The 21446-nt window shown below is 36.8% G+C and overlaps 1 protein-coding gene across 5 annotated transcripts in view; it reads right to left on the bottom strand.

The window, feature by feature from the left end:
- Nucleotides 1-21446, bottom strand: part of LRGUK (leucine rich repeats and guanylate kinase domain containing) — a 143410-nt gene that overhangs the window by 76973 nt on the left and 44991 nt on the right. For all 5 annotated transcript variants that reach the window (XM_056799715.1, XM_056799712.1, XM_056799714.1 and 2 more), the window contains 4 exons: nucleotides 17112-17231; nucleotides 11803-11899; nucleotides 7744-7857; nucleotides 3335-3536 (listed from right to left, as the gene is read on the bottom strand). In XM_056799715.1, the coding sequence (XP_056655693.1) occupies nucleotides 3335-3536; nucleotides 7744-7857; nucleotides 11803-11899; nucleotides 17112-17231 (533 nt within the window). The remainder of the gene's footprint in view (nucleotides 1-3334; nucleotides 3537-7743; nucleotides 7858-11802; nucleotides 11900-17111; nucleotides 17232-21446) is intronic.

Raw genomic sequence — 21446 nt, 5'->3', positions numbered from 1 at the left:
ATGCATAAGTTACTGATTTCTTCTTGATTGGCCATTTTTGTGACCTGTTATTTCTTCTTTCTTTTATATCTTCTTTGAAGTTACAGTTCCTGAGAACTTCCATTCTTGAGTTTGAAAAACTTACGAGTTTTCCCCTTCTTGATGGATTTCAAAAATAATTTCTCTTAGCGTCTTTTCATTTTGTCACCTTCATGGATTTCCTCTGTATTTGTAGTTGTTGTTCAGTCATTTCAGTCGTATCTGAGTGTTCATGACTCCATTTGGGGTTTTCTTAGCAAAGATAATAGAATGGTTTGTCATGTCTGGCACTTTTTATGAGGAAACTGAGGCAAACAGTGTGAAGTGACTTGCTCAGGGTCACACAGATAGTGTCTAAGGACAGTTTTGGACCTAGGAACAGAGTCTTCCTGACTTCAAGGTTGGCACTACTCTATCCACTGTGCCTCTTGTATCTATTTGCCCAAGTCCAAGCCCTCTTCTTAACTTCATTCTCTACATTGTTATTTCTTTTTCCCTTTTAAGGAAGTAAAGCAGTTTCACTGTGCTCAGTGAAGAGAATTCATTTCTGAAGAAACAGTGGGAAATATGTTCCATTTCATATTGAGCTGTAGTTCTTTCAATTTCACCTATAAAATCTTTCAGGATGATCTGATTTAGTTTGATCTAATGTGAAGCCAAGTCCCTCCCTCTCCCTATGTTTGTTTGGTTCTCCACTTTTTTTTTTTGGTAAGGAAATTCCGCTAGCAATCTGGCATTCTCTGTAATGTTTTGCAACTTGGCTTGAATTTCATATTGATGCTGCTTTAGCTGTTATATCTGTTTGGAGTTAGGAAAAGCTGTGTTCAAATCCTGCTGTACTTAGCTATGACCATAGACAACATTTAACCTCAATTTATTTGCCTCTAAACTGGGGATAATATCTGTAGCTTTATTTCACAGGTCTGCTGCCAGGCCAAGATGAGATAATATATGTAAAGGGCTAGCAAGATTTCAGCTACTAAGGAGATCAAGTGCCAATAGAGAGTGATTTTAGGCTTTTTTAGCCTCTTCATTGTCATGATTATTTCACATTATAGCTTTCTCTGGAATGATGAAAATCAGAGTCAATACATTCACTTTGTTGCTCAATCATTTCAGTCATGTCTGATTCTTCGTGATTCCATTTGGGGTTTTCTTGACAAAGATACTGGAGTGGTTTGTCATTTCCTTCTCCAGCTCATTTTACAAATGAGTCAGTTGAGGCAAACAGAGTTGTGACTTGTCCAGGGTCACAAAGCTAGTCAATGTCTGAGGCCAGATTTTACAGTCTTCCTGACTCTAGGTCAGGTATTGCATCCACTGTGCCACCTAGACTCCCTTTTATCTACTTTCATCTTTAAGATTTGGCACCCTATTTGTAGAAATAGAGTAAAATTATTTTAATTCTGTGCATCATTTTCTTATTTTTATTACTTAAGAAATTGTGCTACTTTTGGCCTTTGTATGTATCATTTGATGATCTGACTTTACATAGACAATTTTAAAATGACTCTCAAGTCAGTAAACAATCATTTTTTATCTTTTAAGATGAGGTTCATTTTATTTTTTGTAATGTTGTTTGGTGTTTCACCACAGTTTGTGCCTCCAACACTTTTCTTAAAAGAAGCACTCATTAGATATGTGTGAGGCTTTTAGGTGTTATATTTTCACATGTACTTTAATTTCACATCTACTTTAATTCTTCAAAAGGTCTGTGTTTTTAATCTTTCATTTCTTAATACCTAATTATATTATACAAAATATTTTTCACCTTTCTCCCCTATGCCCAATTTTACATTGAAGTCACCAAGGACTGAAGTACGTGATGTACATGTTGACTTGATTGGAGGATCCTTTCAAGGTCTTTAAAGATTTGCTTTGCTATATCACTCTCTGCAAGCAAAGTTGGTTGAAAAGATGCAGTTATTTTCAGGTGGTTTGTTTGTTGTTGTTGGTTTTTTTTTTTTTTTTTGCATATGTAAGTCACAAGAGTCAAGATGGCCAAGAGAGATGGCCTCTGTGAGAAGGACCTATAAGCTCTCCTTCAAATGAACTAGAACTACTTTCTGTCTCCTGGTCACATTTATGACCCCAAAACACATCATTATGGCTATGGTTCAGATTCTCCAATGACGTTTCATCCCATTTTTCATTGGAAAAAGAGCTCAAATTTAGAGTACAAAGAGTTAAATTAATATTTGTAGCTATCTGAAACCTGTGGAATTCTTAGCAGCTCCATCTCCTTTTTCTAGCACTACATTCTTCTCATTACAGAAGCAAAAGGGCTGAGCATCTTTTCATCTATTTTATCTGTTTCATGGATATGGCTCCCAGAATCCATTGCCTTGTGGTCACCCCATTGGTAAGGTGTTTTTCCATACTTAGCTAGGCTAGTGCATAGAGAGCAGTCCTATGGTCACATCTGAAGCCTTTTCATGCTTGCTAGAAAGAGTCAGAGATCATGCTCTTTTTAATATAACCTTTGAGAACTCAGGGTCAGGTCCATGCCAAAATGAGGCATCAGAACAAGACTCTTTTGGAGGTTTCACACTGTCACATATATTAACTGAAATTGTTGTCCTTAAAGCATCTCAATAGTGGGAGGAAGGGAATGGTATCACCATCCCAATTTTACAATCTAGGAACACTAGGCACGAAGAAGTGGAACACATATAAATGAAAGATACAGAATCTTCCTCTCTAAGCATATTAACTAATAATCATTCTCTAACATTTTGCAATCTATGTCCTCTCCCTCCCTCTCACCCCTCACATCTCCCCAAGAAGGCAAGTAATATGATATAGGTTATATATATATATATATATATATATATATATATATATATATATATATAATATATATAATCAGTCAGTACATATTTCCATGTTCATATTAACTAATAATAAAGATCTGGAACATGGTTACTAATCACTATGTATTAATAGGAGGGACAGGGCTGCATAAGAACACAATTACTCATTATAACAAGACATATTTATGGTTTTGTCTAAGAGTTTTCCTGACATGAAACTTTTTTTAAATCCTTACCTTCTGTCTTAGAGTCAATACTGTGTATTTGTTCCAAGGCAGAAGAGTGGTAAAGGCTAGGCAATGGGGGTTAAGTGACTTGCCCAGGGTCACACAACTGGGGAGTGTCTGAGGCCAGATTTGAACCTAGGACCTTCCATCTCTAGGCCTGGCTCTCAATCCACTGAGTTACCCAGCTGCCCCCATGACATGAAATTTTTAACTCAGTAGCTTCTCAATTCCAAAATGAAAATGACAACTTTTTTTTTCCCCATGAAAGTTACTCACCTGTATTGATTAACGCATCAAAGTAACCTGGAAAATCTTGATTTATTTCAATATAATAATCAACTCTTGCGACAGAAAATTCAATCTCAGAACGACTGAAGAGTCCCATTCTCCGTAAATTCCCTTCATATTTTACTTTGTTCATTGGCACTAGCAGGATATATCGAGGCTCAAAGTAGGAATGTTTCAAACTTCTCACACCCTTTGGGATAAAAGGGAAGATGAATGAAATTGAAGACTGTGACAGACAATTCACCTGGTGAGATAACTAAGTAAATTGTCTTGAGAAGATATGTTAAGATAGTTTTTATTTTATCATTTGATGGTAATTATTTTCTAGCAAATTAGATGCATTTTGGATTTCAGACATTAGCATGACATCGGGATGGAAGTATTTCTCTTTGTTAATCAAAAATTTAATTTCCTGTCTTTCCTTTTGTATTTGTGTCTTTAGTGCTTAATAAACAGCACAGAGTAAGTACTTAATAAATGCATTTTCCTTTGTCATTCAAATTTCTAAATATGAAGAATACAAAGAAATAGAATAAGACCTCATTGAAGTGACACAAAATGAAATCAGCAGAGCCTCTTCTGTAAAAACCCTGTCTGCAACTATATTAAAAATACAAGAAAGGATTAAAGGAAGCAGAACTTCAAATGGGCTTGGAAGGGGTCACAGAGCAAAAACGCTGTGCTTATTGTCAATTCATTAGTTTGCTTATTCTATAATAGTATGGATTTTATGTAAGATTTTAAACTTTGTATTTTGTATTTATGTGGTTATCTGTCTTTAAACTTCACTATAAAATTAGGATTGAGCTATTCTATTCAAGATTATCCCATCAAAAATGCACCCAGCTTCCAATCAAATTAATATAGTATTTTAATTAATCTTTACTATTTTATAGTTTTGTTTCAAAATAATCTTTTTCTCATTATTCTTCTGCCATTTTATTGATTCTGACTTTTGCTATAAGTCAATGTTCTGACTATACACCGATAGGTGATTAAAGGATAACTCCTCATCAATAACAAATCCTTTACCTCTTAAAAAAAATAGAATCAGTTTTTTGGTAATATAATCTGTTGTTTGCCATGTCTAGAACCTACTCATTCTTTTATAAATCGTTATGACATAGAATATCAATATATGATTATATATATATATATTTTTTAAACCCTTACTTTCTTAAAATTGATACTAAGAATCAGTTCCAAGGCAGAAGAGCAGTAAGGGCTCAGAAATTTGGGTTAAGTGACTTGCCCAGGGTCACACAGCTTGGAAATGTCTGAAGCCAGATTTAAATCCAGGACCTCCTGTCTCAAGTCTGGCTCTCTATGCATTAACCCACCTAACTGTGCCAGCCAAAGGTATTATAATGGAGATAAACAACAACAGTCTTGAGATATCTTGGATTCTTGTTTGAATGGCATTTTGAGAGGAATGTTAGTGAGTCAGGGGGATGGGGAGGAGAATGTTCCTTGATGAACATGCAGTCCTTTATTTCTGTGAGCAATGCTGGGGAGGGAGAGATATAGTTATATATTTGTGAGTTTATATAGTTGTGAGTTTATTTTCATAGTTCCTGGCCAATGATGTGTGCCAATAAAATGTTAAGATAATGATAGGTTTTGTGCATATTATTTTTAAACATGGGCAGGATTGGGAGTGTGAGTGAGAGGTAGAAGAAATAATAAATTTCAAAGAGAAGGGAAAGGGCACATTAAGGGGGGGGGGGGAGGGAGTCTTGTATTGCCAGTCTCAAATTATACTCCAAAGCACTTATGAGAACTGTTAAGAAGTGAAAAATTAGGAAAAGTGTTCAGTAGAACAGAATATATAAACAAACACATAGCAACGCAGTATTTGGTAAATTCAACATAATAAAATGCTGCAACTGAGGAAGACATTAATCAACAGAAATAATTGGGGAAATTGTTTGAATTTGGCAAAACAGGAGTTGACCACTGTTTCATATCCTTCTTACTTTAAAACTTCAGTTCATCAAGCTGGGCATTTCTTCAGCCATTGAATATAGTGATGATTTTGAGCACTGAAAGGCAAAATTTAAAACCCTGGCAAATCTGATGATGAGCATCTCTAAAATGATGTAGGTTGTTCCTTGAACTCCAGACATAGACCACTACTATTCCTGTGATCAAAACCTTCCCAGCTTGGTTGCACTGGCAGAGGTTGAGCTCTGCTGGCAAGACCTTTGATAATCCAAGTTTGCTTCCATAACCATCAGGCAGGAAAGTAGGACTTTCATAGGCATTTGTACAGCCTGATAAATTCAGAATGGATTTTATGTATATGTATAATTGTAAAAAATAAGTGAATAATGAAAAGTCATGTATTTCTCAACTGGGGTTTGGTGAAAAATTCTTAGCCATCCATGATTTGTTAGAAGAGATAAGGGTCCTGAGAAATAAATTTGACTATATAAAAATAAAAAACTTTTGTGACAGAAAGGGAGAAAACTCATAATAAGCATCTCTGAAAGTCTAATAGCCAATATATATATTGAACTGAAAAATTCAGTCATTCTCATTGAATTATCATGATTATGAATAGAGGAAAAAATCTAAACAAAAATATTCCTAAGATCATTATTTGTGATAAGAAAAAATCTTATAATAAGCTATGTGTACAACAGTGGGAGAGTGACTGAACAAATGATGATGTATGAATGTATTTTATTTTTATTACCTCATTTAAAATTGTTATGAAGATTATAAAAAATAAGACACTGTACATGAATTCTGGAAGATCTATGTTCATATCCCATTCCAGGTAATAGGTATTTGAACTTAGGCAAGTTATGTAACGTCTCTGGGCTGACTCAGTTTTCTTAGCTGCAAAATGAGAGGATTCAACTCAGTGGCTTCTAAGATCATTTCCACCTATAAATCTATGCTGTTATAAATTTACAAAATGATACAGGGTGAAGAAAGTACAGCCAAAGGAAAAAAATACACATTGACTACAATTATGCAAATAAAGTCAATAATAACCAAAACAAAATCCAGATAAAAATATAGGAAAGAATTTCATAAGGGATCATAAAAACAAACGGGAGTAATCTAATTATCTTTGTTAAAAGTATTATATACACTTTTTTGGTGTTTGTTTTAAATAATTTGCAAATGGTAGAAGGTTGTGATTACATGTACTATCACTATTTTGTTATATTGTGTTTTTTTTCCTTCTTGTTAATATATCTTAATATTTGTTCTTGTCAATAGAAATAAAAATATATCAAACTGTAGGAATGACTCAGTCTGTTAACAGTAATTTCACTGACTTGATCAAAATTATTTAATGAATTTATAAAGCCACATATTTGTTTGATTAAAGTTGACTAAAATATTTTAGTGCTTCCATTGTTCAATTTTCAAAATTCACTTGGCCCATACAATTATGGATTTTTGTTCATGGGGTCTACTATTGACAAAACTAGTCTACCTCTAGTCTAGATGAATTCAAAAGTTTCTTCAAGTTATAAAATTTTCTCTGCTTAGTTTGAAGCCATGTCCAAAAATGATTTTTAATATTTAGGGAAAACATAAAACAAAAAAAATTTTTAAAGTTCCTTGAAGATTTATAGCAGAAGCAGTTTGTAAAATTATCTATTATAGAGTCCTTGTACACAAAGTTAGGTCAACCCTCTCTATGTTTGTAGATTCCATTAAAATATGAACTTAGACAAAACAGAGAACAGATAATTCTACTGGAAATTAAAATTACTGGGGCTCAAACTTGAATTATGGCTTCGGAAATGGATTAGAAGTCCATAAGCCAAATGGCATTGCAGTGAGGTGTCTGAATGGTAAAATGGAACTTGGTCATACTAAGAACATTATTGTGAAATTCTATTGGTCAAGAAAATGTCATGTAGGCTATGCCTTTATTTGACATAGGGGAATAGGAATGTTGTTTAGCTATTTTCAATTGTATCTGATTCTTTGTGATCCCATGTGGTATATTTTCTTGGCAATGATACTGGAGGGATTTACCACTTCCTTCTCCTGAGGTAAACAGGATTAAGTTACTTGCCCAGGGTCACAGTTTTTGAGGCCAGATTTGAACTCAGGAAGATGATGTTCCTGGCTCCAGGCCCAGTACACTATCCATTGCATCACCTAGTTTCTCCAAACAAAGTGAAACAAACAAACAAACAAAAAATATGTAGACATAAGAAAGCTGTCAGGGAAACATTCAAATTGGGGAAAGACAACTCTGGTATTGTTCAATTGTTATCATATCTGCATATTGTTTTTCCAGTAGAATATATACTCTTTGAGAGCAGAGATTATACTTCCTCGTAGCTTCCACGATGGCCTCATCAAGGTGGTCCAACAAATATTTGTTGTTTTATTGAATGAAAAAAATAAAGAGAAGTACTCACCTCTATATCCATATGAATACAACTTGCCAGGCCTTCTCTTGCAATACCTTCTACCGTATCCCTAGTTAGTCCGTAATTATGCTTGTTATATTTATAGGTCAAAATAAATTTTCCCTGAAATTCAAAAAATGAATCAAGTTGGGCAATTTTAATGTATGCACTGTGCCCTGACACATCTAATTTCTGATATCAGATCCCATAAACAGTTTTGAAATGAGCAATTCTGTTGTGCTAGTAAACAATAGGGCTTTAAAATTCCATATCACTGAATCATAGTAATCTTGGATATCTTTTTAATGCATAATGCATAAATCCAGCATTCCCAATAAGTGATGAGGAGTGCCTCTCTCACTGTTAATTAGTTGGGTTGTTTTTTTATAGTAAGCTAGAATAGATTTCTCTGTAACTTCATCCACTGGTCTCACTTCTGATTTTGGAGGTCAAGCAAAACAAATTTAAATCATTTTCCATAAATAAGTCCTTCAAATATTTAAAGACAGCATTTATATCTCTCGTTTTTCCCTCTTCAGGAAAATAGTCATAGTTTTTTTCCATTAATCCTCCTCTCTCCCAGCTTTAAGAACCTTTAGTATCTTAGTCATCCTTCTTTGAATTCACTAGAATGTGTATGAGTATGGTACCCAGGACTGATTACAATGATAACAGAACTGATCTGTTATCATACATGAGATTATTTCTTCCATAGATGCAAGCTTCGACCCACCCATCCTTGCCCAACCTGTCTAACTCTTGTTGGTGCACTCTCAGCATTTTATCACAGGGTCCCAACTCACTTTCTTTTGAGGTTGTGAGGGTGCCAAACCAGTGCATAAGTTTTTACCCTTTCCCAGTGACCAGCCCATTTTCTCTTTTCAATCACACATTACTCTGATAATAATCTTTTATACCAGCTTCTAGACCATAAAAAAAGAACATCTTGCTATTATAGTACGGTTTAGTCATAATGTGTTAATGACATCATGAAATTATACTGGTAAAGACAACAGAGTTTGCTTTGCCTTTACTGCATGTGAGGGAGTAGACGCGAGGGATTCTCTAGAGCAAAGTTACATTAATAAGCATTTTAGCTGTGATGTCACACAGAGGAGTCACACTGAGCTGAGGCTCCACTGAAACCTCGAGGTGTTTTTCATGTGGATTGCTGTCTAGCTACATCTCTTTCCATGCCAAACCTATGGAATGAAAGTTTTGAAGGCTAAGCTTCAATCTTCAAGAACACTTGGGTATTCACTACCTTGGAATGGATGCTTTCCCCATCAGTGCTGACCATTGCCACCACGGCAGCTTTTCAGAAATCTGCCACAGAAGATTCTCCCGCTGAACTGGAGATCTTTGTCGAGTTCTTTTCCTTTTAAAGATAGCAGGATGGGACTCGGGCTACCTCGTCATTGACTCTCATTCTGACCATAGGATTGGCCCGCTTCTTTTTCTGGTCCTCAGTGATGTCTTTTGAGTCCCTTCTTACACACAAATTATTGCTTGTAATATCCTACGGCCTATGCTTATCTACACTGTATAGCATAGTCCTTTCTATCGCTTGCCATTTTGATTCTTCCAAGAGTACAATGTTTCATTATTCACAACATCACTGGAAGAATACTGCTGTTTAAGTGTAGAAGCAAGCAGTTTGAAATAATTGAAAGCTCTGCACAATTTCCTTCATATGATCTCTAGTCCTATCTCATCATTCTTACTCATCAGTTCTGTGACTGGCTCGCTGCTTATTTTCAGCACATGTGAGTGTGTGATCTGCTGGCTTTTGTATGTCGACTGTGGCTTCTACAAAACTCCCCCAAAATTCACTTTTAATTTCTTCTGGCTGACTCATGATATATTGAATCCTTGATAGGGAAACTTGCAATGTGGGAGGAATGCCTGCGTATATGTATGCGTGTATGCATAAAATATATATATTTATATGCAATTAAAGCTTACAACTACACTAAGACTTTTGGGTTGCCCTGTATGTACATATACCTATGCACATACACATACACACCTGCATAGACAAAGGACATCTAAGTGGCACAGGGACTAGAGCACTGGACTCAGAATCAGGAAGACTCATCTTCATGATTTCAAATCTGTCCTCAAATACTTATTAGCATTGTGACCCTGGGTAAATCACTTCACTCTGTTTGCCTTAGTTTCCTCAAATGTAAAATGAATTGGAGAAAGAAATGGCAAACCACTCCACTTATCTTTGCCAAGAAAACCCCAAATGGAGTCACAAAGAGCTGAAGCAAGAAAGTGTCTTGGAAACAATAACAAGTATATGCATATTCATATTTGTGTGGGTTTACTAACTCATTGAGATATCTATCAAGTATATCAAAAGCAGCTAGGTAATATGATTTTTAATCCACTTTGTTTTTTACACTGTAAGTAGCTAAGTTGAACTTTTCTGAATGAATATTAATTTAACTGAAGAAAACCTGTAGTGTGTTCTAGAATTCGATGTAATTATTACTATATCATCTGCTGATTTGAAGAACTTAATCACAGATCTAGAGAACCTTTTTTTTGGAATCTGTATGGGACAGCTCCATGAGATTGGCAAAGAATATGAATGAGCACATGCTTCCTTATCTTTGTCTAGTGGATGGATTAGGCAAAATTATCTCCATAATAACAATTGATCTAGTGGCTTCAAAGTTGTAAGGAATATGGCTATGTTTCTCATGGCTGCATACTCCAGCTGTAACTTGGGAATTTTGTTTGATAGAAAACATGGAGGATATTTTTTAAAGTGGGCAGTAGGGCAGGGTGAGGAATGGTTCCCTTTGGTCTCATAGTCACCTTCCCAAATCCACACAGGATTCCTTTAATTTTGCCCTTAGGATAATTTCAAGAGTGCACAATTATTTTGCAGGAATATGAATTTGCAAATAGAGATGTATATACTCTATATTTAGATATATTTATTTATATTATATTTAGATATATTTATATGAGAAATATATATTTGTAGCAATCCACATTTATGTAAATATGTCTTTGTAGCAAACATATAGTAATTAATTGCAAGAAAGTTCTTTATGGTTTTGATAAAGCAGTATTGCATGAATATGTAATAATAAAGTTTTAAGTTACCAAAAAAAAGAGTACAAGGTCTCTCGGGACTCATTCTGCATATGGATCCAAAGTTGTGCTCTCACAGATAAGCATAATGCATGTAATTACTGATGGTTAGAATGATAGAATTGTGGAAATAGATATGAAATCTCATGTGGATGACATTACATTGGTTCCACCTGAGGCAGTTTTATGAGGCAATACTTTTACCTGGCTGGGAATTTAGGTCACACAAGGAATAAAAGACATGTTAAATGTGGCTATCTAAGGGCATCAGTCCCCATAGATAAATTCCACAATGGTTAGACTCTCTTATTAAGACTCGCATCATACTATTTTTTACTTTATTTTCTTTGGGGTGTTTTCTTTTGGATTTGTCTTCTTCTACAACATGACTAATATGAAAATATGTTTTGCATAGTGGCACATGCATAATATATATTAAATTGCTTACCATCTCAAGGAGGGGGAAGGGAAGGGAGAAAAGGAAAGAATTTAGAACTCAAAACTTTAGAAAACAAATGTGAAAATGTGTTTTTATTATGATTGGGAAAAAACAAAATATTATGAGGGGAGTAAAGGGGGAAGACCAGCATCTCCAGAAGTATGAAATTATGAATATAGATAAAGTAGACTGACTTCTGCCTAAAAGCTATAAGATTTAGAAGGAACTATTCATACAGAATGCAAAGATCTCTTCTCTGACCACATAACCAAAGCTATATGCATGAGTTAATCTACAAGTGTTAAATTATGTCTGGTAGAATTGTCTACACTGAAGAGATAAAGCCTTACTAATAGCAGGTAAATGAGTGGAATAGGAACTATAGCAATAGTGTTTTTAATATGTTAAGAATCAATATTTCTAAAACTTGAGAAACATTCAAATACTAGTATATTCATCATTGCCAAACAGTAATGTGAACAAGAAGGCATCACTCCTGGAATATTCACAATTCTTACCATGTTCAGCATTTCGGCAAAAACCTCCTCAGAAATAAAATTATAATCTACTCGGTCCCCTTCTCCAAAGTAGGGAAGTCTTGTGGTATGACAGGAACTGAAAGATATAATATAAATAATTCAATCTGTTTTCAATAAATTAAAATGTGATAAAAAAGGATTGGTTCAAAGCATTTTTTGAGGACATCAAAATTTGCATTTTTTAATGTTTAAGATTTCTACTTTTTGTGATTCTCTGTAACCTGATTACTCATTATGGATTCAGTAAATTGATGGGCCTTGTTATTTTCATGAGCCAACACTATAGAATCATAAAATCACAAGAGGTGAGAGACCTTTATCACAAAGGGACTTTAGGCATTATTTTGTCCAATCACCACCCTAAATATGAATCTTCTCTAGACATTCATGACATGCCCAGCCCGTGCTGAAAGATCTTGGAATCTTGGGCAAGCTATATCATAAAATTGGAATAACAGATCTTACCTACCTAAGGAGGTTGTAACATTTATATTCTGTACATTTCTCAGATAGTTGATATTTTTTGGATCCCAGTTCTCTGGGACCATGTTTAGTTCTTAATTTCTTAAGATCATGAGATTTTTTTGAGCTGAAAGGATCCAGAGAGGTCATTTAGTCAAACGCTCTCATGTTAGACTGGAAGATAAAAGGCATCTCCCCTTTCTACAAAAACTTACCCTTGACCTTGCTACTCCCCATTAGCTTATACTCATTCTAAATGCATTTTAATGCCAAATTTCCAGAAGGTGTGATTTACATCTACAGCTTCTATTTTCTCACTACTCACTTATTTCTAAAAACCCTTCACAATCTGCCTTCCAGTTCCAACTACTCAACCAAATTTTTCCTCCAATCCTAATGATATCCTTCTCACAAACTACAAGGCTTTTTTTCACTCCTTTATCTCATTTCATTTTTCTGCAATGCTTGCCACAATTGACAAAAAACTCCATACTCCTCTTCTTTCTCAATATTCTCTCCTCCTTTGGTAGCTTTGAAATGGTACTCTCATGGTACTTCTCCCACCTCTCTCATTCATCCTTGGACTCTGATATCCCTTTTCCTTCTCCTCTTTCATAAATGACACCCCCGATACCAGCATTAACAGCAATAAAAGTAATTGATGCTTTTTTCCAAAGCATTTCAATTACAATATCTTGTTTAATCTTCACTCCAAACTTCTCAAGTAGATAAGGCACATATTATTCCTATTTTGTCTATGATAAAACTTAAAATATAACTTGTCCCATAGCTAGTCAGTGTCAAACCCAGGCCTAGAATTCAGGTTTTGTGATTCAACTGAAGGTCTTTGCCTTGTATTATACTGACTCTTTGCTGGCTGTGTGCTCTGGGGATCTCCAGATAATTTTGATAACATTATGTAAAAAAAAAGACTTCACAGGTAAATCTTTTGATGGAAAAACAACTTACAAAATACATTCCAAATCCAAATATTTTTCATTATTAATAATGTTGTTCCCCTCCATTAGTACAGATGATCAAGAGATTATAAAAGTAGTTTTTAATATTTAATATTTATTTTAATATTTAATATTACATTTAGATTATACAACCAGGACAGCAAAGAAACTCTACTTAAGGGTTGTCACAATATTTTGAAATTAGTTTTTCTATGTGAAGACACAATGGACCTTGGTAAAAGGAACTCAGTCTATCAATCAATAGGAATTTATTAATCATCTACAGTGCTATGTGGCAGGCATTGTACCAGGTAATAATCCTTTCCCAGGTCAATGGGGGCACCTGAATGAATGAATCACCATGTTGACCCCTTCTGCTGTGACTTTTCCATACTGCTGGAAGAACTGATTGGGCAGGAAATTTTATAGAATTCCTTACAGAGAAAACATAATTTGAATTAGCAGTGTCTTGCACAGCTAAGAAGGTATCTGGGAAATGTTTATTGATTTTATTATGATTTATCGCTTCTGCCCAGGCAAAGAAAACAATAGTCTCATTAGCACTATGGTGGCTGAAAGCACCTGGATTTACTGGAATCACACCTTATGAACTCTATTCTGGGTTCATAAAAAAAGGATCCAATCCCACTGATAAATATCTGAAACTATGGCCCCATTGTCTTTTGTAGTCATAGTCACTATAGAATATGCTGTCCTAAATAGGAAGGAAACAAGCATTGGTTGGGTGCCTACTGAGTGTCAAGCACTGCATAAAGTGCTTCACAAATATCTCATTTGATTTCCACAACAACCCTGGGAGGAAAGTGCTATTGTTATCATTTTTATTTTATAAATGAGGAAATGGAGGCAGTCAGAGATAAAATGGCTTGTTTAGGTCGCATAGCTAGTAAGTGTTTGAGGCTGGATTTGAACTCAGGTCTTACTGACTCTAGGTCCAGCACTCTCTATCCATTATACCACCTAGCTGCCTCTGGATAAACCTAAATGTAAACATCTCAAAAAATAAAGGTATTGTAAAAAAAAAATTGAACTTTTTAAAAAGGAATGATGCCAAAACTTCAACTAGTGACATGAAACATTTATGTGGGCTTTTTAAAAAAAAATAAGTTTTAATACACATATTTTCTCCTAGGGGAAAAAAAAACAATATACCTGACATTATTTTTTCCCATTTTTTTCTTAATCACTGGTTAGTTAAGTCATAGTAAATTCCTATAAAATGGGTCAAGTACTATCAGTTTCATTGGCAAATAGAGAAATGAAGACAAACTTTAAATTCTGATGGCTAGAGCACTAGTCTTATCCAATGGCAAGAGGGAATATTTTGTAATATCTAAAGGATACTAACACATTGGAGGCTTTTGTTCCTTGGCTACATATTTTGGAAGTGATTACTTTAAATATTTTCAGTGACTGCCACAAGAGGAACTAGAACAAAATATAAGTGGGGTGGTATAAGGATTTTACATATGAGGGTAAAAATTCTCCAGTAAAGTAAAAATGGAAGTAAAGAATTCTGTTGCTGGGGAATGTCATCATAGACAAACCAACCAAGATAGCAGGCTGCTAAAATTAATGCTTTGCCATTGAGATAAAAAGGTAAGCATTCTAAAAATGGTAAACTCCATTAAAGGGTTATACAAAATTAAACTGAGATTTCATTTATGTTGAAAAGCAAATGTGAACAGCTAGTATTTATAAATCCGTTTAAGGATTAGGAAGCACTCTCAGTGCATCCTCCCAACAACCTATTTATCCTCATTTCTCAGGTGAAGAAACCAAGATTGAATGAGGTTATGTGCCTTACCCAGGTCATAAAACTAATAAGTGTGTCAGAAAGGATTTGAACTCAAGTTATCCTTACTTTAAGGCTACCTTGCCATGCTGTCAGGTATAAATTAACAAATTGCTCATCTGTGATATTAGTCAGTAAGTAAATTAAAAAAAATTTTTTTTAAAGCCTTACCTTCCATCTTAGAATCAATACTGTGTATTGGTTCTAAGGCAGAAGAGCAGTAAGGACTAGGAAATGGGGGTTAAGTGACTTGCCCAGGGTCATGGACCTAGGAAGTGTGACCTCCCATCTCTGAGCCCAGCTCTCTATCCACTAAGCCATCCAGTTGTTGGGATCTCAGTAAGTTCACAGTGACACTTTTGAAGCTTTAGTCTCACGTGGTAATATAATTGATTGGAATAAGTTAGTTAATTTATTACTTACTTATGGGTATCAGGAATATTTTCTTCATCAGACTACATGAAAATATTTGTTTCTTGAAGTTAAATGAGGATTATACCCTTACCTTCTGTCTAAGAATCTATACTCTCATTGGCAAAGCTATGTTACTGTGTGCACAGTAGGCACTCAGGGAGCAGCTCCGGTCCCCCTCTTCCCAGAGCCTGAGGACATTTATTTTTCCATGCCCCACCCCCTCAGTTCAGCAGCCCAAAGCAAGCATTTTCTCCCTCAACTCTCCCTCTGGCAATCCAGGGGCTCACCGACAGCTCGAATATGCCCTCTGGGCACTCGCACGGGGGAAACCCTGATCTATACTAAGTTTTGGTTTTAAGGCAGAAGAGTGGTAAAGTCTGGGCAGTTGGGGTTCCGTGACTTGCCCAGGGTCACATAGCTGGGAAGTGTCTGAGGCCAGATGAGGAATATAATTTTAGAAGTCTACAGAAATGGGCCCATTGAAAAAACTATCTGTATTGTCTGGATGCGGTTAGTTTAAGGGAAAAGTCTGAAAAATTGTATTAGAAAACCGCTTGCTTTTTTTTGCCTCTCTCTTTTTTTGGTCACATTCCCAATTCGTTCCTATAGACTGCTAGTCTGAAAGCAATCGCTTTCCCGTACATGCTAATAAAGGGAACATTTCAAAGGAACAGCAACCACAATTCCAATTTAAAGTCTTACTCTCCTAGCGTTTGAAGAGAGGATGTCGCCACTTGGAGGACATTCAGGCTGGCTCTGGCTTTCCGTAAAATTTCTCAGCTTTGATTTTGTTCTGTCGTCTGGCAAAGCCTCAGCTTCCAAAAATCACAACACTGACTTGAGTGAGAAAAGAGGCCACCGTCCTTTCTTTTTCCTTCTCTGTGATACACGCTCCTCAGAGGAAAGCTCAAGAACTAGAAGGGAAGTGCCGTCGGTGGAGGCTAAGAGCAAAGTCTAGTAGGGGGCTGTCACTAGTGCGAGTTTATCCAGAGTAGCAAACTGAACATCACAACATTGTGATTAATCCTGACACGCTGTGTTGCGACAGAAAGCGACTGCTTTCCAACACCATCATATTGCATTAAAAAGAAAAGACTTTTTAGGCTCCGGAGAATTATTCTGGGCTGGCTCCGAATTAAGTCACACAGCTGAAAAGTTACTGCCAAGAAATGCTGTTGTGTAAAGAAAACTCGGCAAAGAGGCTCATCTGCCTGCTGCTACTTTAACAGCTGCAGGATGGCACTGAGCAACCGGGATTTCGGTTGCTAATGGGACGGCGGTGCGGAAATACCTGGCTTCTTGGGGCTGGTTGGGCGGTTCTCTCGGTTTCTGTAGGGAATGGTGCAAGCGCAGCGATAGGGACCAGCCATTCCGGGACATTTCCGGGACAAATGGCCAGACCTCCGTCAGATCAACCATTTACCCGAGAGGACCAAGGCTGCAGTGTCTGCCATCATCACCACCACGATTCATATTTAGCGACCAGCTTCTATAAAGCCCGCTTCTGAAGATGTCTTCCCATACCAACAGCGTTAAACTAGACTATATCTGTAAAATGTTTTGGTTGCCTTAAAATAAGAGACGGGCTTGCTATTTGTTGAGCCTTCCCAGGCTCATGAGCCAAGGAAGAAACTTACCCGTATCTGAAGAAAGTAGAGAACTGGCGGCAGAGGCGGTGAGCAAGTTCCCGTTTCCCTCCGGCTTGTGGACCAACTAATACCAACATGGGATAAGGAGCGTCAAGGCTAGGCAAGGTGCTACAATAACACAAAACCAAACACATTTAGGCTCAATTATATGATAGAGAAAGAAGCAGTATTCACTACTTTTATAGTGTTGGCTGCCGGAATCTATTAAAATAGGGAAGGGGAGAGAAGAAGCATTTAAGAAACCGTGCCTAGAGAGCCAGACCTGGAAATGGGAGGCCCTGGGTTCAAATTTGACCTCAGACACTTCCTAGCTGTGTGACCCTGAACAAGTCACTTAGCCCTCATTGCCTAGCCCTTATAGCTCCTCTGCCTTAGAACAGACACTGAGAATTGATCCTAAGAAGGTAAGGGTTTAAAAAAAAAAAAAACCAACAAAACAACCAAATACCTACTCTGTGCCAGGCACTGTGCTGAGTACTTTTTACAAATATCTCATTTGATCTTCAAAACAAGCTTACAAGGTAGAGAATATTATTATCCCCTTTTAAAATAAAGGGAATTTAGGTTAAGTGACTTGCCTAGGTTCACACAACTAGTTAAGTATCTGAGGCCAAATGTGAACTCTGGTCTTCCTGATCCCAGGCCCAGCACTCCATCCACTGGGCTAACAGCTGCCTCCTTAATGATTATTTTTTACAAATGTCACATGTGTTAACTACAATGAACTTTTCAGAAAACTAAATGATGACATAATATTCATCTCAGAAATATTAATAAAGTGAAAAACCCCCAAAATGTGTTTAAAACAAAAAAGAAATGATGGATTTTAAACTTACTTGGGGACCTTAGTGTTATATTTAGAGGCTGAAACTGTGATTTCATAGGTTTAGTGAACTCCCAGGTAAGAAAAGTCCTTGCAACAACACAAGTCAGGACCTCCTCTGTACCATATAACCTTTTTTTTTTAGCCCTTATTTTCTGCCTTAGAATTGATACTGAGTAAAGGTTCCAAGGCAGTAGGGCAGTAAGGACTAGGCAATTGGGGTTAAGGACTCAGGGTCACACAGCTAGGAAGTATCTGAAATCACATTTGAACCCAGGACCTCCTACCTCCAGGCCTGACTTTCTATTCACTGAGCCCCATAGCTGCCCATCTAACATATGATCTTGGAGTTGCCAAGAGCCCTGAGAGGTTCCCTAGCTTGCCCCAAGTCATAGGCACCATATGTGAACTTGAATTCAGGTAGTTCTGGCTCCAAGGCCAGTTCTATCCACTCCACCCTACTGGATCCCCCAATGATCTGTGTCTTTTCTTTCCAGTAATGACCTACCAGGCATTTTATTGGCATTTTGCTGGTATGAAAGTAAAGTTTAATAAATTAAAATTGATTACCAACTTTGATCTAACATGATAAATGACCTGAAAATTTTCATATATAAACATTAAATTCATCAATCAGAGAATAAAAAAGAATTAGATGTATTTCATTAGTGGATACAGTATGTGCTTTCCTAATTAAACACTGGCATACTTGGAGAAACGCAATTAATAAAATTGGTTGTTACCCTAAGTACTAAACCATATGTTCACCTATTTGAAAATATATCAGCTCTGAAGAAAATTAAAAGGCTTGCTTGAAAGATAGACTTATACTGGAAGATAGAAATGAACATGACTTTTGCTCAGGACAGGGAATATTCAAAGGGACAGAAACAAAAGAGAAGCCATTAATGGCATGAACAGTCAGAATTCAAAGACTGGCTGAATTTTCCTCTTTAAGTACTGGGGACCATTTGGAGATGTTTCTATTTTCCACCCATGCCAGAATCAGAAACCCTGAAAGCAAAGGAGCTGTTTCTGATACAAAATAACATCAGATGTTGTACAGGGACAGATCAGAAATGATCAACTACTTGATTCTTCAACTGCTGTAGTAAATTTTGTTTTATATATATTTTTATGTGAATTTACCCAGAAGCATGGGCAGTTGAGTGATAAAGTAGGTAGAGTGGCAGCCCTGGAGTTAGGACGATCTGAGATAAAAATCTGGGCTGTGGAAAGGAAACTGAAGCAAGTTTTGGACTTTCTGCCACTCGGGTGGAACAAATAGCAGTTGGAATGTTAGAGAGAAGATATTGAGAAGAATGACAGTTGGTGGGGGGGAGGGGTACTTGGAGAGTGACAGTTGGTCTCGGGACTCTCTTTCCTGGCCCTTGGACTGGAAGGAGTCTCTCTCCCTGTCTTTGGATAGAAGTGCCTCTATTCCTGGACTTTTTCCTACTGCGTGCTCTACCTGGATTCCTGTGATCATGTCATCAAACAAAAGGATTGAAGGGGAGCAGTTTGAACTATAAGGAGGGCGTGTAGGGTGTTAGCTCGAAGAGACAGGCCCAACCAGCTCTGAAGATCAGAACCTTTTCTTCTTGCTGTCTACTGCTAAGACTTTGAACTTAAGAAAACTAGCATAGATATAGCACAGACAGGAATAAAAGAAACCCTCCACCAGCCTGTGAGGCCTGGCCTCAACTCAAAAGCAGAGAGAGACTCAAACCCAGTCTAGGGAAATCCCAATTCCTTCTTCCCTGATACCTCCCCAATCCAAACTTGTTATTAAATTCATCTTTATTTCAATAACCACAGTCAGAGAAGAGGACTGTCATTTCAGGGGAATATAAAGGGAGCTGAACCCAAGGACAGCCATTCAACCATAAACAGTCCTTATTGGACCCCGGCTAGGTTATCTTAGTCTTACCTTAGGGGAAAGGCTTGTCCCTGCGGGGGAGGGTAGTCTGTGCTTACCTGCTCTGGGGTATCTTCAATATCAATCAATAGAGAAGACATCCCTTGGGCTATCATAGGTAGCCCATTTCTCGGGAACCCCAATTTTTAAAGATAGCCATATTTCCTCTCTCCCTTCAACCCCTCCATTACCTGTTACAAAACCTTTGTTACCCCCATCCTCTCTTCAAATCCTCCGGAATCCCTATAAATATTACAGTACTGACTGTGTGATCCTGGGCAAGTCATTTAACCCTACTTGTGTCAGTTTTCTAATCTGTAAAATGAGACGATAAAGGAAATGGCAAACCACTCCAGCATCTTTGCCAAGAAAACCCCAATTGAGGTCACAAAGAGTTGGACATGATTAATTGACTAAACAACAATAAAAAGAACCCAGAAGTGTGAAGCAACAAGCATACCTCTATGGGGGGAAATGGGGATGGGTGGCATCTCAGTGGCTCAATGAATAGAGAGCCAGGCTTGGAATCAGGAAGATCTATCTGACCTCAGACACTTCCTAGCTAATGACCCTGGGCAAATTATTTAATCCCCATTGGGTAGCCCTTATTGATCTTCTGCCTTGGAACAAATATTAATTTCAGTCCTAAGACAAAAGATAAGGGTTTGAAAGGGGGGGGGGACCCAATGAAACTATTAATGTTCTTCTGTTAAATCAAGTGTACATTTCCAGAAAAACTCAAATAAATAATAAAATAAATTTACAAAAAGGAATACAATGAACACATTTTATAATACTCAATGCCTGGATTTCAAAGGATGCAAAAAATGTTGGCATTTGTTGAAAAACTAAAACATTTTACTCTTCCTAGGTTCCCAAGATTGAAAAATAAATGCAAATTGGAGTCAATTTTGTATGAAAATCAGACATTTTAGTTTACTTTCAGAAGGTTTGTAAGTATTTTTTAACTCTTATCTTCATCTTAGAATCAATATTAAGTATCCATTCCAAGGCAGAAGAGCAGTAAGTACTGGGGCTTATTGACTTCTCCAGGTTCGTTCAGCTAGGAAGTGTCTGAGGTCAGATTTGAAGACAAGACATCCTATCTCTAGGCATGGCTCTCTATCTGCTGTGCCATCTAGCGTCCCTTTTACAAATTTTTTTAAAACCTCTACCTTCCATTTTAGAATCAATATGGTGCATTGGTTTCAAGGCAGAAGAACAGTAAGGGCTAGGCAAATTGAGGCTGACTTGTCCAAGGTCACCCAGCTAGGAAGTGTCTGAGGCCAGATTTGAAAATAAGACATCATGTCTCTGGGCCTGGCTCTCTATTGACTGAGCCACCTAGCTGCCCCTTGACAAGTATATATGTATTTTAAGTCCTTTAGCTATTAACAGAATTGCTGTATCCTGCACAAGTGGCCATTTGCCCAAATATGCTGTTTAAAAAGCTGAGAAACAACTGCAAACCCGTCCCAAAGCTTAGAAGTAGCAGACCAAATTCATTTTTCAATTGAACCAAGTTTTCTTTTAGGTTAAATCTAAGGCAAGACAGTGTCAAGAACTATCTGGGGGGGGGGGG

This window comes from Monodelphis domestica, chromosome 5 (assembly GCF_027887165.1).
Source record: "Monodelphis domestica isolate mMonDom1 chromosome 5, mMonDom1.pri, whole genome shotgun sequence".
Taxonomy (NCBI): Eukaryota; Metazoa; Chordata; class Mammalia; order Didelphimorphia; family Didelphidae; genus Monodelphis; species Monodelphis domestica.
The sequence above is the reverse complement of the archived record's forward strand: the minus strand, read 5'-3'. Positions and strand labels throughout refer to the sequence as shown.